Below are 16,359 nucleotides of genomic sequence, written 5' to 3' on the forward strand. Positions count from 1 at the left end.
CACCTTTAACCTCACTTTTCTCAAAAACCTGACGTGATAAAGCAATTCTGCCGCCGGATTCGGATTCAGCGCGAAAAATTACGTAAGAAAACATAGTTAAATCCCAATCAACAAAACCATGCAGGCCTGAGTTATTATATTATATAAAATTAAAGTCAAAGGTCTAAAGATTCAATATTTATAATAAAACTTAATAATATAATATGTTTCTTACTACTCTTTTTTACCGATGAAGAAAAAGTGATCCGATTCGCCTCGGTCTATCCTACATAAGTACAGACGATCCGAACGAGTACGAACTACGTACGGGCAATTTTTTAGGGGATATGATCGACGAACTCGAGAGCTACGGCCGCGGTAGTTATATCGAGTCGTTCGTGTCGGCTGGCCCGAAATTCTATGCGTACGCGTTGTTCGTACACCGGAAGATCGCCTGCATGAAATTTGTAAAGTAAAAGGAATAACGCTTAATTATAAGAACTCGCTTAGGGTAAATTTCGATAGTATTAGGAGATTAATAATAGAAAATAAGAGAGAAAGGTACGGTATAGAAGAAGAAGAAGAAGATATTTCACGACGTAATATAAATCTGCGTTTTAGCGCAATCCGTCGCACAGCGTTTCACGAGATTGTAACACGAAATGAAACAAAAACGTGCACACCGGTATTGGTAAAACGAAGATTTATTAATAATCGTTATTCTCTTCCCTACGGTTTCGTGAGCGAATAACGTTTTCATCTTCTTCTTCTTCTTCTTCTCTTCTTCCTCTTCCTCTTCCTCTTCCTCTTCCTCTTCCTTTTCCTCTTCCTCTTCCTCTTTCTCCTCTTCTTCTTCTTCTTCTTCTTATTCGAATCGGTTCTCTCTCTTATTTTTAAGTTTGGAACGTTAACGAGTTTTCCGGCCCGAAACACTTATTATAGTTTAAGTATGGTATATAAGAAAAATGTGTAAAAATATTAATGTCAGCTATGTAAAATAAAATGTCAATATTTTTTGTGTGAAACCTTTTTTATTAACTTTATTATTAAGTGGATTAATATAAAATGTATATATCGTGTTTGTAATTTATAATTATGATTATATATATAATAAGTCTAAGTAAAATCTATTTAAATATTAAATAAAATTTAAAACATAATATTCTCTATTTTCCTTTTCCCTTTTTAAATCAAGTAACGAATAATAAATAAAAATGATCTAATACTTGAAAACGGAAAAAGGTTTTTTTGTCTCTTAATCCCCTCCCTACTAACGCTTTTCCTTTTTCGACGTAAATTTTCCCTGAATGACATTGCGCATAAGCTCCTCGTGTATGATGCAATTCCGGGGAGACGTTGCTTGGCGACGAAATTGTACGCTATTCGTAAGCATTAACGCGGAAGTTAAACTTGTATGCGTCGCACCGCGACGAAGTCAGCTTTTTGTCCGTCGCGGTGCTCTTCGCTAACGGAACCGCGCGCATGTAAGCAAACCCGAGCCGCGAGGGGGCCCCATCGCCGCGTGGGTCAGCTTATTTCCCCCTCCACTCCTTAAATTTTGTTGCTTTTCGCGTATTCTCGTGATTATTAAGCGTCGTTTTTCTTTTTACTTTTGAAGTCACGCACGGGAAATCGAATTGATCATTTTGCAAAATGGACGTACGCTGAAAACATCCCTGGACTTCGATCGTGTGCGGACCGACCGATTGCGGGAAAATGATTTTCGTAAAGAGTTTTCTCCAACATTTGCCACTCATGTCCGACATGAATTTTAAGAGAGTTTTATTTTATTACGCGGAGTGGCAAGAAGCCTATCGTCAGTTACAATTCGACTCTCGTGTAAAAGTGGACGAAGAACAGAGCAGGGGAAGCGACAGCGGTAAAGCGGCGATAAAGAAGAATATAATTGAATTTCGCGAGGGTTTACCTCGTCCGGAAGATTACTCGAACGATCCGTTTTCTCCAAAATTGGTGATAATCGATGATCTTATGACAAAATCGTCGTCGAGCGACGCAATCGTTGATCTTTTTACTAAAGGCAGTCATCACAAGAATCTCAACGTTATTCTTATCTCGCAGAATCTCTTCCATCAGGATCGTGGACAGCTTGATATATCTCTCAATGCGAATTACATCGTAATTTTCAAAAATCCACGTGATCGCACTCAAATTCGTAATTTAGCGCGCCAAGTCTATCCCGACGATCCGAAATTTTTAGAAGAGGCATACTATGACGCTCGAGGCCTCACGACTATTTGCTGCTCGATCTGAAACAATCAACCCCGGACGAGTATCGATTTCGAGCGTGTATTTTTCCCGAAGATACTCATTACGTCTACGTGTCACGTAGATCATTTTCGAACGGATTCGTATAAAAGACGAGCACGGGTGATAGTACCAGTCAGTCGTATGTTTTTCTCACGATGAAGACGAGTGACAAGAAATCGCACAGTGCGACGAAAATCGCCACACATTTGATCAGTAAAAGAAACACCTGTCTTCTCGCGGCCCTCTATCATCTGAACAAAAATCAACGCACGACCTTCCTACGCGCCGCGGACGAAAAACTTATCCGTTGTATCTGCGAATGTGTTTTTAATACACTCAAAGGTAACGTCTCGCTCGAAAGTTGTGAAAAAAATCGGCTAACCAAATTCAAAACGCCTCTGCGTCGTATCGTTGCAAAACGTGGTAATAGAAAGGATAAAAGAAAGCTGTTGGTGCAGCGAGGCGGATTTTTACCTTATATTATCGGGCCTATATTATCGACCTTATTATCGCTAATTATCTTAGGAACGAAATAATGGGATAAAACGTTATGGAGAGGGCAAAAAAAATGGTTTAATTTCGACGGAAAATCTCGAGAGAATGCAACATCAGCTACGTCAGAATCCGACATCATTCGCTGACGGAGAGTCAAAAGAAATCGCAGTACCGCAAAATTCGGATAACACAGCGAGCACTAATAGCACAGGGCAAACTCCCAGAACACATATAACACGACTCGATGCAGAGATGGGTTGTATTCTTAATTCTGACTGGCCACGCGACGAAAGTGAGAGATGGAAAATGTACAGAGAGGCATTATGGCGATACCTACGATTTATCCAAGAAACGCGAAGGCAGAAAGACGCCCGCAGCGAAAACGAAAATGCAGAAGACAACGCTACACGAGATGGCTCCACTGATAACGAGACGACGAATGATGAAGTTTTTTACGATCTCAAGCAAACATCCGATATACCGCCAGCACATTCCACCAGTAATACCGATATTATTACGAAAAATTTTGAAAATTCGAACGAGCATAATCATGCGAAGAATAATCATGCGATGAAAAGCATTGAGAAAATAGTGAAAAGCGTACCGAAATCTTATCGTAAGCATGCACACTTACTGATGAAACATTTGATTCGAAATACCATGCCTGATAGGAATAGTTGGGACGAGCATGGAACCGTGACTATAGATGGCAACGTCGTGAAAGAGTCGAATATCACTGACTTGATAAACGACGCAATGCGCGAGAGAAAAACTGTGAAAGCAGTAAGTATAAATCAGTTCGCGCGATTAATCCGTGCGTTGAACATACCTTCTGCGCTGGTGAGGAACAAAAAAGATTATTGTCCTCGCACGGTGTTAGTGTAAACAGCGTAAAACTTCGACCTCGGGCGAGTTCCACGCCTTTTATATCGAAAGCGCAAGTTCCACGCCGATTGTATCGAGAGAAAAGAAAAAAACGTAAAAATTACGAACAAGAAACAGACGAGGAAAGTTCGATGATTTCTCGTACACAAAAAACTGATACCCCCACATCTCTACAAACGGGAAAAAATCATTTACTCGGTTGGAAAAAACTAAAATAATATGATGGAGTTTGAAAAATTATACTATAATACGATCCGTCGCATAACGCGGGCTATTCGGCGGTGGATAATCTAACTCGTGCTGTTAAACCGAATTTCTCACGGGGAGAAGTCGCGCGCTGGCTCGAATCGCAAGACGCGTACACGTTGCACCGACCATTGCGTAGAAAATTTCCACGATTGCATTACAACGTAACAAACATCGACGATGTGTGAGAGGCAGATTTGATCGAACTCTGAAATCTAAAAAGTTACAATGACGGTTATTCATATTTGTTAGTGATTATCGATGTACTAAGTAAATACGTATGGGTAGAACCGTTACGCGACAAAACGAGTAACTGCGCAATAAAAGCTTTTCAACGTGTACTAGCGAAAAGCGAAGGACGAGTACCCGTATACCTGCAAACGGACAAGGGTAAAGAATTTGTCGCGCAATCAATGCAGAAATTTCTTAAAACAACCAACATTCGGGTAACGCGCAATTCAGACGTCAAAGCCGCCATCGTCGAGCGCTTCAACAGAACACTGAACGAATGTGGCGTTATTTTACGCAAAAATACGCGACGCTACATTGATGTTCTGCAGGACATTGTACACGCTTACAATCACACGCATCACTCGTCCACGAGAATGCAACCTGCGGTAGTAACGAGAGAAAACGCACGTATCGTTCGTGAAAATATAGCTCGTCGTTGGAAAAACGAAACGTTAAAGAAACGGGTGCGAAAAGTTAAATATCGCGTCGGAGATCACGTTCGTATCAGTAGAGCGAAAGGTGCCTTCGAGAAAGAATACGAGGCTAAGTGGAGCGAGGAGATATTTCAAATTTACCGTGTTCTCGATTGGCGAAACCCTCACGTGTACGAACTGCGAGATTTAGCAGGCGAAGTGATAGACTGTATTTTTTATGAGCAAGAATTAGCTCGAGTTGAGAAAAACATAGAAGAAGAACAATTTATCGTCGATCGCGTGATAAAGAGTAGAGGACGAGGAGCTAATAAGCAAGTGCTTGTTAGTTGGCGCCGTTATCTCAGTAAGTTTGATAGTTGGATTCCGGCTTCGAGTTTAATTTCTCTTCGCGATGAATGAGGAAAAATTTTTTCTGGTACTTCCGAGTAACAGCAGTATGTGTCATTTTCCGGATAATACAACTTTGTCCTTCATCACGGAATTACCTCACTCTATACGTCCGTGTTACACGGACAATGGGAGGTTGCGATAACCGATATTCAATTTCCCTGTACCTTTTTACACATACGTCATAACGAAAATGTGATCAGATTCGTCGATGTTAAACCCGATGAGAGGACGAAAGGTGCGTTTACGGCGAAAGAAAGTACATTTCCAAATGGAATTTACAGCGATATCTATGAGCTTATTGATGCGATTAATACCGAGTGTAAACTTGCCGAATCGCATTTTTATTTTGAACTGAAAAAAGCGTCTGGCAGTAAAGTCTTTTGATGAGTAATAACTGCGTTGAGAAGTGCAAAATGCTACATCATATAAACTTTTCAGATAATCTTCTAAGAATACTAAGTTTCTCATCAGCACTTTCCGCAAATCACCCATTTTATTCTAAGCTCGCGATACGTAAACCTAATTTCAATGAAACAGAAGAGAAAACTTTTCTTACTAACGGATTTGATAAGGAGATGGGATAACGACTTGCAGACGGTTATTGGAGTAACAAACCCTATAGTTTGTGGCGCGGTATCCCTGATAAAATGTTCGTTTATTGCGGTATTTATGAGCCTTATATAACAGGTGATGTACGTACTCCTCTTCTCAGGATAGTTCCGGTCGAGATACGCAGTCATAATTACGCATTTGGTGCAAATTTGGTGAAGCATTTCTCATTTCCAAATTATATCCCATTGCGACGAACGAATTTCAGAACGATCGAAATAGATATAAGAGATCATCTTGGAAAAAAATTCCATTCGAATTCGGAACGCTGACAGTGACGCTGCATTTTAAACGTAAGCAATAACTTTTCTTTCGTATACGCAAACGTGTCGGTATAGCGACAGTCTTTAGTTAGAAACTAGCTATGGAGTATGAGGAGTATTTTGATGCGCGGGACATGGTTGGCCGAGGTGGAATTCCACGTGTTTTCGTCGGTTCGCCCTATCAACGCGGACATGGAATCGGAAGCTTTCTCGGTGGTCTATTCAGAAAAATATTACCTTACCTAGGTAAAGGTGCACGTGCCGTCGGAAAAGAAGCTTTACGTGCGGGAATTAACGTAATAGAAGACGTCGAAAATAATAAGCCGTTGAAGGAAGCGGTCAAAAGTCGGCTCGCGGAATCTAGGGGTAATCTGAAGAGAAAAGCCAAAGAAAATATAAGTTCCCTGATGAGGAGGTCGGGATATAAAGTATCCGCAAAGTCCGCAGCACTTCAGTTTCCATTCGGAGGTCGGAATAGTCGTATCGTGCTTCGTAAACGACGTCGGGCGGTAAAAAAAAATCATCGAGAAGTAGCACAGGGAAGGACTTGACGGTTTTTCATTTTCACTTTCACTCTCACTCAACGCGCCCTCTCCCTCATCAATCGTAGCGCGGGCAGCCATGGAGCGAACCAATCGTAGTGTGGGCAGCCATGGAGCGAACCAATCGAAACGCGCCATTTAATTACCTCATTACTCCACCCTCGCGTCACCAACCAGTCAGAGCGCTCCCTTTTTCCAGACAGGCCCCTCTAGTCGTCTAAGGGGAAGTGGAGGAGGATTTGTTTTGAAGACTATGGGGGGAAGAGGGGGTTTGTTTTAACGCCAGGGGCGGAGTGGTGGGGGTTTGTTTTAACGCTCCATGGCTGCCCACATATTACTGATGAGATAACGCAATTTTGTCATAACGTTTTGAATAATATTTTGAAGGATAATTAAATGTGTAACTACTACTTTGATTAGAAGGGAAAATGTCTTTGAATGAATTGGGATATAAAATTACATATAACAAGAATTAAAGTCATTTGGATCGAAATAGGAAGATTCTTCAATAGGAATACAAAGATATATGATAAATGTCCCAGTGGCCGGACATTTAAATGTAAGTTGTCGTAAGTAATACAATTTATAATATATTAGAGGATTTTTAATATAAATATTTGTATTCATTTAGAAACTCAGGACTCCCTTAAGCAAGGAAAAATTATTCGAATCCACTTATAAAAATTATTAATTAAAATATTTAAATAAATAATAGAATGCATTAATGTATTAGTGGCCGACTACCCCTAGTCGGTTGGACACCAAGACGTAATTGTCCCAATGTCCGACCACAATAAGAAAATTAGTAAGCTGACGGGAAATATTAATATAAATAGATGTTTAATGACAAAAGACAACTAATTTAAATTGATCTTTAAGGTAAAAAGCATTTGAAACTAATATTAATTTAAATAAATAAAGTTTTGTGTAACTGTCTGGATACAGTATCTGGGATAGGTACTGTCCGGTCCCAGCGACTGGACACGTACCTATGTCCTTTTTTTATTTACTTTACTTAAGTTTTATTGTACAAAAGATAAAAGTAGTATCACTTGGATCATATTCTTTTTTTGTTTGGATTGACAGTATGGAATTTAACTTGATGGTAGTTGTTGATATCAAATCTTTTATATGAATGATCCCAGCAAACACAAATATATAACTATTATATTGCTTCCATATAACGGAATATAACAGATAATATAATGTATGCATAACATTTTACGTCCATGTTAGTTGTAATTTCCCACGAATCATTGCAGCTATATAATATAAATATAACATGTAACTTGAGATGTTATATAATAGTCATATAATAGTAATATAATTTGCTATGTTATCATTATAAAACTAGAATGTGACTGTTATGTTGTTATATATGTCGCAGCCTTTTTGCGAAATTAGCCTTTTTACGAAAAGGCTAGCCTTTACTCAAAATAGCACCTTTTTGTGAAATCAACGATTGTTCCTCAATTATGCTGACGCACTTTAGACTTTTCGTGAAAAGGCTAACTCACACCAGCCTTATTGGTTAATGATACACGTTCTGCAAAAAAGCTAACAAAACGTCTAGCCTTTTTGCGTAAATTCTAGATTCTAGGCTTTACGTAAAAAAGCTAGATGTTTCGTTAGCCTTTTTGTAAAAAATGTATTATTAACCAATCTAGGCCCTAGAACAATAATAGTAACTATCAAATAAAAGCAAAGGGCATAGCGGATGTTACATCCCGATAAAGTCCTCTCTTTCGTTATTATAAGTATATAATTTATACCTTATTTTTATCTTATCTCTAGGTTAGTATTTCGTCTTGGTCTTGATATTTCGTCCCTATTTTATCTTTATTTCGAAACCGAAAATTCATTGTTTCTTTTATAGGGGGGTATATTTAAATTGAAAAATATTTAGAGAGAGAGAGAGAGAGAGAGAGAGAGAGAGAGAGAGAGAGAGACAATTGGGGTATATTTAGTTCCTTTATTTAAACATTCAAACCAACAGATAGATCACGTTATGTGACTTTATGCGTCACACAGATTATCTACTCTAAAGAATACTCTAAGAATATTCCACGATCTTTTTTAAAGAAGTCTTTCTATAAAATAATAAATAAAAGCGTATATTAACATTATATTAGTGATAATGTATGTTACATTAGCGTTTAGCAATTAAGTAATTAACAGCAAAATAGAAATCTTCCTGAATGCGAGGACGAATACCTTTTCCTCCTTTTTTTTTCTTTTTTCCAATAAAATTAAACCAATTTTAGATGTATAATTCAGAATGTAATAGATTCGCCTCGCATAAGGATGTTAGTTAAGGAAAACCGAATTTTTATTATAAATTATTAAAACTCTCAACTATTACCTATTAAGATTAAACCTGTAGAGTGGGGAGTAGGGCTTACGCGGAGCCTTGCTGCCTTCACCCAAAAAAAATAATTTTAATATTAGCAGAAACCGCTAAATCTTAGAGGATTTTATTCTTATATACGGCCTCATGAGGAATCTTCTAAAATCAAGAGGAAAATATGCTAAGCACAATATTCTTACAGTTAGAGTATTTTAGTTTTGTATCTGCAGTAAAAATCTTGCTGTTCTTAATATGAATTTCCTCTTGTACACAGCTTAATATTCTTATAGTTAGAGTAATTTCGTCTTGCATCTGCAGTACAAATTTTATTGTTCTTAATATCAATTTCCTCTTGTATATAGATTATTTAATATTGTTTTAAGAGATATTATGTATATTTTTGAGAAACTTTAATTAAAGAGTATTCACTTCAAAGATACCACAGGATTTGACGTCTATCGCCATGTTGTGATCCATTGTTAATGTCAATATTTCATGAACGGCTTGGTTTACGAAACGTTAGCATTAGCAATGGATCACGACATAACGACGATAACTCGCAAATCCTTTGGCATTTTTGAAGATGTTATCTTTACTGCATTTTTTTCAAATAAAAATACCTACATCATATCGATAACAAGCAATGCACTGCGTGATAAATAGTACTTACGCTCAAATGTGGATCAGTACTTCTCTAAGCTGATCATTTCTAAGAATCCTTCAACTTCACTCATTATGAAACAATTCAAATTATAAATGATGTAACACAATACAACATGATGTAACACGATGTATATTGTATACTATAATACGCGCCAAACGGCCAAAAAGCAGTGACAGGCAGCGACACACACATTGCTTTTCATGTTACTCGTAAGAGGCTTTAAGTAAACGTATTCCTCTTAATATAAGAGGAAAACTGTTAGAATAATCTCAATACATTTTTGATGAGTAGTCCAGTGCATTGGAAGAGAAATACTCTTTCTGTAAAAGTTTCTGTTTAGAATATGAGGTTACCGGAAATTTCACTTTACAATTAGGTTATCTTTTTTTGGGTGTTATCTTAAGGAAACAAGCGCGAGTATAGGTTTTACCTTAAATTTTGAGGAGTATTGATTGATCCTGAAACGACACTCCCACATTCATTTCCAAAATATAAAAGGAGCTGCCAAAAGCAGTCATCAGTCAGTAATACATTCAGTTCAATTCAGTTCAATTCAGTTTAGTTCAGTCATTCATTAGTCAGTCATACATTCAGTTCAATTCAGTTCAATACAGTTTTGGTCAGTCATATATTCAATTTTAGTCAGTCATTTCATTCGTTCAGTTCAGTTATTCGTTCGGCTTTTATTCAGTTATTCTGTCGAACAGTTATTCATTCAGTTATTCATTTATAGATCAAAAGTAGAAACCAGTATAGATAGAAATTAATTAGATCAAGGTGAGAACTATCCTCGCGCTTCATTAGAAACACACTCTTATATTTTTCTCTCCTCATTGTTCTGTTTTTCCTGTTAAACAAAAATACTGAATATATCAAATCGGCTAAAACCTAAGTCTCTACTCTGCGTCTCATTCAATTACATTCAAATACATATATATGAGAGGCTGTTACGACTGTCGCTGCCAATAGCGTGGCCCCAGTCTTATAACACTTTCTCGGAGTATTCATATTTATCTCACATCCAGAGGACTGTTACGACTGTCACTGCCAATAGTGTGACCCCCGTCTCACGGCAGTTCTTCGGAACATTGATAATTATTTTTGCATTACTTCCATGCCTACTAAAGGCGGACGAAGACAGCGAGAGAGGAGATTAAGATTTCAAATAAAATCAGCTCTTATTTCAAATTACGATCCTTTCCCCTATTTCCAAAAATTAGCGCAGTTATTAGATTAAAAGAAATCGGTAGACTCACCCCGCGAACGCGTATACGATATACTCTCAAGTGATTAAAGATCAATCTTACGTTTCCGAATTACAAGAACATTCAAAAAGCCGATCCACGTAGATTCGCTTATAAGCTTCGTAATCTTTTTGGCACCGGATTCAAAATTACCCTTCCGAATAATTATCCGATACTTTCCAGTGAACATTCTTAACCGCACGACTTGATCTCCGATCCCCGGGTAAATTGCTTAAATGCATTGACTCAAAAAACGGAGAAAATCTCAATAGCGTGACCTAACACGGAATAAGCCTGTAATCTGCCCCCGCACCAATCGAGCTCAAATTGGTGTCATTAGTTGACACTCCTGACATGTAAAACTTCCCCAAATATTAACCTCGAAATTGCATTTTTTGTGGAGTTATGGAGGGGGAAAGCGAAATAAAAAAAGTGGTTTTCTTCGAAAACGATTGTACCGATTTTAATGAAAAAAATATATGTTGTAAACATCGTTTAGATAAGTTAAAAAAAATTTTTTGAAATTTTTACGATGAAAACAAAACTATTAAAAAATTTTTTGAATTATTTATGAATTTTTTTTGTTGATATTTTTGAGTGACTACTTTTATACTTCATAAAAATAATCTGTAGACTTTCTACTTTAACATATATATTTTTTAAATTGAACGGAGTAGTGGAACATGGTTAAAAAAACAATCATTCGCACAACGCTGTGCTGACTAGGCGACCGCGGCCCTGGCGCGCTGCGGTACATGGCGGCTGTTGCCATGGTACTATACACTAATCTTGTTGCAGTGTTGCAATGTTTAATTGCCAAGTAAATTGATAGAGACAAAGATTTTATTATTGCCTACATATTTATTTAGTGAACATTATAATATGATAATATATAATATTACATATTTCCATTAAGGACGTCTGCAGTTAGCTTATAAAAACTTATAGTTCCCGGAATTAACCACGAGGAAGTTGCAGTACGTTTTTAAACTCCATATTTTCAGAGTGCTTTTTTTAGCGTGAGTTCCCTCGTCTCTCACGTTATGTATTTATCATCGGGCAGCGTTTTTAACGTGAGTAGCCTCGCCTCTCACATTAACAAACCTCTCACATTAACAGAAGAGAATTAATTAATTTTTAATCATCGCCACTATTCACTTTCAATGACTGGAATGGAACTATTTTTCTTAAATATATCGCTGAGTATTTCTGATTGAGGCTGAAGAAAAAGGATTGTTTCGCTGAAAACTTCTTTTCAAAAATATTATATGTAATAATCTTTTGGATTTTCCGGAAATGACAGAAACAGACACGAAGATTTTCTTTACCTGTTCGTATCAACTCTCTCAAGCCGTGTCGTATTTGGTCGAGATAGTAGATAAAAATGGTAAATTAAATATAGAATATGTCAAGGATGAGAAAAATGTTCTTAAACTGAAAGTTCCTTCCTGACATATTTATCGTGCATATTATCATATAGATGTTTCCCGAGATACAAACCAAATAATATCGGTGTTTCAAGTGTGACTCATTACGCACATGAGTGTGCTAATGGCAGACGAACAATTGGTTGTTGCTCCCATGTTGCCGCAATAATATATTATTTATTTTATGCAAGATATTTATCAAATTTTTTTAAGCGGCAGAAATACTCAGCGATATATTTAAAAAAGATAATTCTATTCCAGTCATTGAAAGTGATAATGACGATGATTAAGAATTAATTAATTCTCTTCTGTTAATATGAGAGGTTTGTTAATATGAGAGGCGAGGGGACTCACGTTGAAAAAATTCCCCATTGGTAAATACATAACGTGAGAGGCGAGAGGACTGACATTAAAAAAGCACCCCAAAAATATGGAGTTTAAAAAGGTACTGCAACCTCTTCGTGATAAACTCCGAGAACCATAAGTTTTATAGGCTAACTGCGGACGTTAAGGATATCAGCCGCTATATGAGATCCGATAACCTCGATCGGCCGCAACGCTTCGGTTCGCGTAAAGGAGGCACGGCAGTGTCGCTACGCGCAGCTTAGCGCCGAGACACTACCAGTGTCTCCAGATATTCTGGTGTAACCGCATTAAAAATAAGGTCTTTCTTTGGAATTTTTTTTAAAGAAAACTACAAGACACACGTTTCTAATTTTTGATATACTTATTAATACACATATCAATACATGAAAAAAATTTTAACAGTAATATTTTCGTTCTAAAATTCCAAGAAATTAGTTGAGAGGCGCAGCGTTGAAAAAATGAAATAACCAAACGTTTGACACGATATCTCGAGAACTAATAGCCTGAAATAAAAAAACAAAATTTTTTTTTAAGGTTTATTTGTGTGGCTATCGCGTAAAGCAGAATTATTGGAAAATATTGATAATTCGTGAGTTGACACGTGTTTTTAGAAAGTGATGTGAAAAAATGCTTCTTTTTCGTTCAAAAAAGTTGGATAAAAATTTAATTTTTAATGAAACCTGTTTATTCCGCTTTACGCGATATCTATAGTCAACCAACGAATACAACGCCGCAAGAATTTTTTTAATCGGTCGATTAGTTTTTCTGAAATCGTATCAACTACTCAAAAAAACGTTTCGAAAAAAACGTGTTCAAAGTTTTTTTAGGTTTTTTTTAAATAAAATGATAATTAAACTATTTACCGTTAATCAGCGATTCCTGGTTCATAAAGTAAGCTTCCAACTTTCTGAAATATTTGGTTGTAAAAAAAAGAACTTTTGGCTATAGTATTGTTAATTCTTCGAATTTCTTTCTGAAATTTTGACAGTGTATTCTTGAAATGTTGTACAATTTAATCTATTTATTTAATTTAGTTTATTGCAAATACAATTGGCAAAAGTAGCTTGCAAAATGGTTAGGCGTCAGCAGAATTGCTGTAACAAAACCAACCAGTAACAAAACTATAATAAGACAACAATACAATCGAAATATGCAATAAAAAAAATCGATTTTTTTGAAAATTTTACACCAGAATCATCATCATATACTTTATTGCAATGCATAAAATTTATACACAATAAATGGCAAGACATCAGCAAAACTGCTGTTACAAGCTAGTAAGACGATTAGACAAGATAACACACTAAATATAAACGAACATAAGCATGCAAAATAATAAAATCAAAAATAAAACATAACCAAAAATAAACCTATTCAGAATTTTTAACAATAAAATAACATTTGCATTACATTATAACATATATATAATATTTGCATAGCATTTGCATTTTATTTACATTTGCATCCTCATCACAATGTCGCGAGAGATGCAATGAAATGTGAAGCGGAAGAACGAAAAGAAGTCTGGGAAAGAGAGTCTTTAACGAAAAATGGGAGCATATGGAAGTATTTAAGAGAAGTATAGGAAAAAGCTGCACAGAATTTGGCAGAGCGATGAGAGGGGACTGATAGGAGATTGTGGAAGCGGGTATTAGAGGGGTTTGAGGAGGAGTGAAGTTCGGAATTAAATGCAGAAGATTAAGCTTGTAAGGAGGAGTACCGATCTAACGAGACAGAACGTAAGACAACATAAAGGACAAAGCGTTGCCGGATTTTAAGCCATCCGGAGCTTACATATAGAGGAGTAACATGGTCAAATTTACGAACACAATATGCAAAACGAAGACAGGAATTTTGGAAACGCTGAATACAATTAAGCAATTGCTGATTAAGAGCAGGAATGTATACTACGTCAGCGTAGTCGAATAAGGAAATAACCAGCAATTGTGAGACATGAAGTTTTTGTGAAGTAGAGAGAATATGGCGAAAAGGATAGAGGAGACGAAGGCGTGCATAAGCAGCTCTGTACTTAGTCATCACATGCGACTCGAAAGACCAAGACGAGTCCAAATGAACACCAAGGACTTTAATAGAGGAGCAGCAAGGAATTGGAACAGAGTTTATATTGATATTGAAGAATTGAGAACGAGATCGTAAGACAGATGAGCCGATGACAAGTAAGGAGGAGGATTTGGCAGAGTTCAGATGCAGGGCATTGGTGTTGGCCCATAATGAGATAGCACTAAAATCATTGTTGACAGCCGCCAAGGCGCTCGTAATGCTCGAGGGATGGAAGGATTAGAATTACGTCGTCAGCATATAAAAGGAGTGTGGAGGAGATAGAAATAGAGGATAGATCATCAACAAAGATATTGAAGAACAAAAGACCAAGAATAGATCCTTGAGGTACCCCTGAGGGAACTGAGCGAGATGAGGAAAATGAAGGGTATGGATTATATATAAGAACACGCTGGGATCGACCTGTAAAGAACGATTGAAGCAACAACAGAGCTTGCTGAGATAAGCCACACATGCGAAGTTTAGCAAGGAGGAGATCGTGACTAACTGTCTCGAAGACTTTTATGAAATCGAAAGCAACGATGGCCGTAAGATATCCCGAATCAAAGTTCCTTAGCACGAGATCTGAGACAAAGAGTAGCTCAGTTGTGGTACTATATGACCTACGGAAGCCCAATTGGCACGAAGGGATGATCCCAGCATTGTTAACAAACGCATTTAACTGCTGAAAGCAGATATATTCCAATAACTTCGACAGGAAGGGGGGGAAGAGAGATAGAACGGAAAGATGAGGGAGAAGAGAGATCACGATTTTTAGGAATTGGAATAACAGTCGATCGCTTTCAGGAAGAGGGAAAGATATTATTAGCTAGAGAGAAATTTTAAATGTGAAGCAGAGGATCAAGACAATGAGGAAGACAAAGTGAGATCATACGACCGGAGAGGTCATATGGTCCAGCAGAAGTAAATCGAATGTATTTAAAAATGTTGTATAATTGACTGGAATTGATTGAAGTGAAATTGAACCTCTCAGGAACATCGCAAGAGGATGAAAGAATGATCAGTGATATCGTTAGAGCAACAGGAGGTGGTGAGGGAGTCGACAAAGTGATTATTTAAGAGAGAAGGAGCTTGGAGATGGACAGATATCGTTCTGGAAGCAGATCTGGTTCCTCTAAGCGTTGATAAGTTACGCCAGAATTGACGAGAGGAATTAGAGGAGAGGGAGGAGGATAGGAACGACTTCTTTTCACGACGGATGGCACAGGTCACATCGTTGCGCAGAGCCTTGTAGCGTTGCCAATCCTCGGATGACTTTGTGCGCCTAAATTTAATAAGAGCGCGGCGTTTCAACGTGATAAGTTTTTTGACAGTTGAGGAGCGGACGAACGGGTGACACGTTTGAACGTGAGGAGCAAGACGATCAAATATAGATATGAGAGAGGAGGAAAAGTAAGAGACGATTTCGTCCACATCCGAGACAGCGTATAAAGGAGACCAGTCTATACAGTCAAGTTCTGAGAAAATAGCATCAGGCTGGATCGCACGAATATCCCGCGACAGTAATGTACGTCCACGACGCAAATACCCCCCCCTCACTCAGCACGGCGGACAGTGTTGTGAAAATAAAAGAATATGGCCAAAATGAGAAAAAATTAAACTCCGAATTTTCGGTTCTCCTTGTAAATATTCAGTAAATATCAAGAAAAGGGGAGCCACCTTCGATAACCTTGACCTTGACATATGTTGTCAAGGTCGTGACCCTGAGTGACCACCAGATTTTAGGTGGCGGTCGCTGTCCGTTAAAAAGTTATGAACAAAAAATGTTCGAAAAATAACGTATTATTTTTGCTATATATGCATTATTAAATACTATTCTACATAGGTTTTGACTTTCGGGGGCGCACGACTCTCACCTCCGACTCTCACCCCCTCCCCCCTGCTTCAGGG

General features: G+C 37.5%; 1 protein-coding gene across 1 annotated transcript; it reads left to right on the plus strand.

Annotated features, from left to right (window-relative positions):
• Positions 1 to 2,847: 2,847 nt before the first annotated feature.
• On the plus strand, positions 2,848 to 4,881 carry LOC108758465 (uncharacterized; the record flags this gene model as incomplete). The annotated part of the gene is made up of 3 exons (XM_018503452.1): positions 2,848 to 2,998; positions 3,092 to 3,529; positions 4,126 to 4,881. Coding segments are annotated over exons 1-3 (1,345 nt in total), but the record flags the coding sequence as incomplete, so codon positions are not given.
• Positions 4,882 to 16,359: the final 11,478 nt, after the last annotated feature.

This window comes from Trachymyrmex cornetzi, unplaced genomic scaffold, assembly GCF_001594075.2.
Source record: "Trachymyrmex cornetzi isolate Tcor2-1 unplaced genomic scaffold, Tcor1.1 scaffold1560, whole genome shotgun sequence".
Lineage (NCBI taxonomy): Eukaryota > Metazoa > Arthropoda > Insecta > Hymenoptera > Formicidae > Trachymyrmex > Trachymyrmex cornetzi.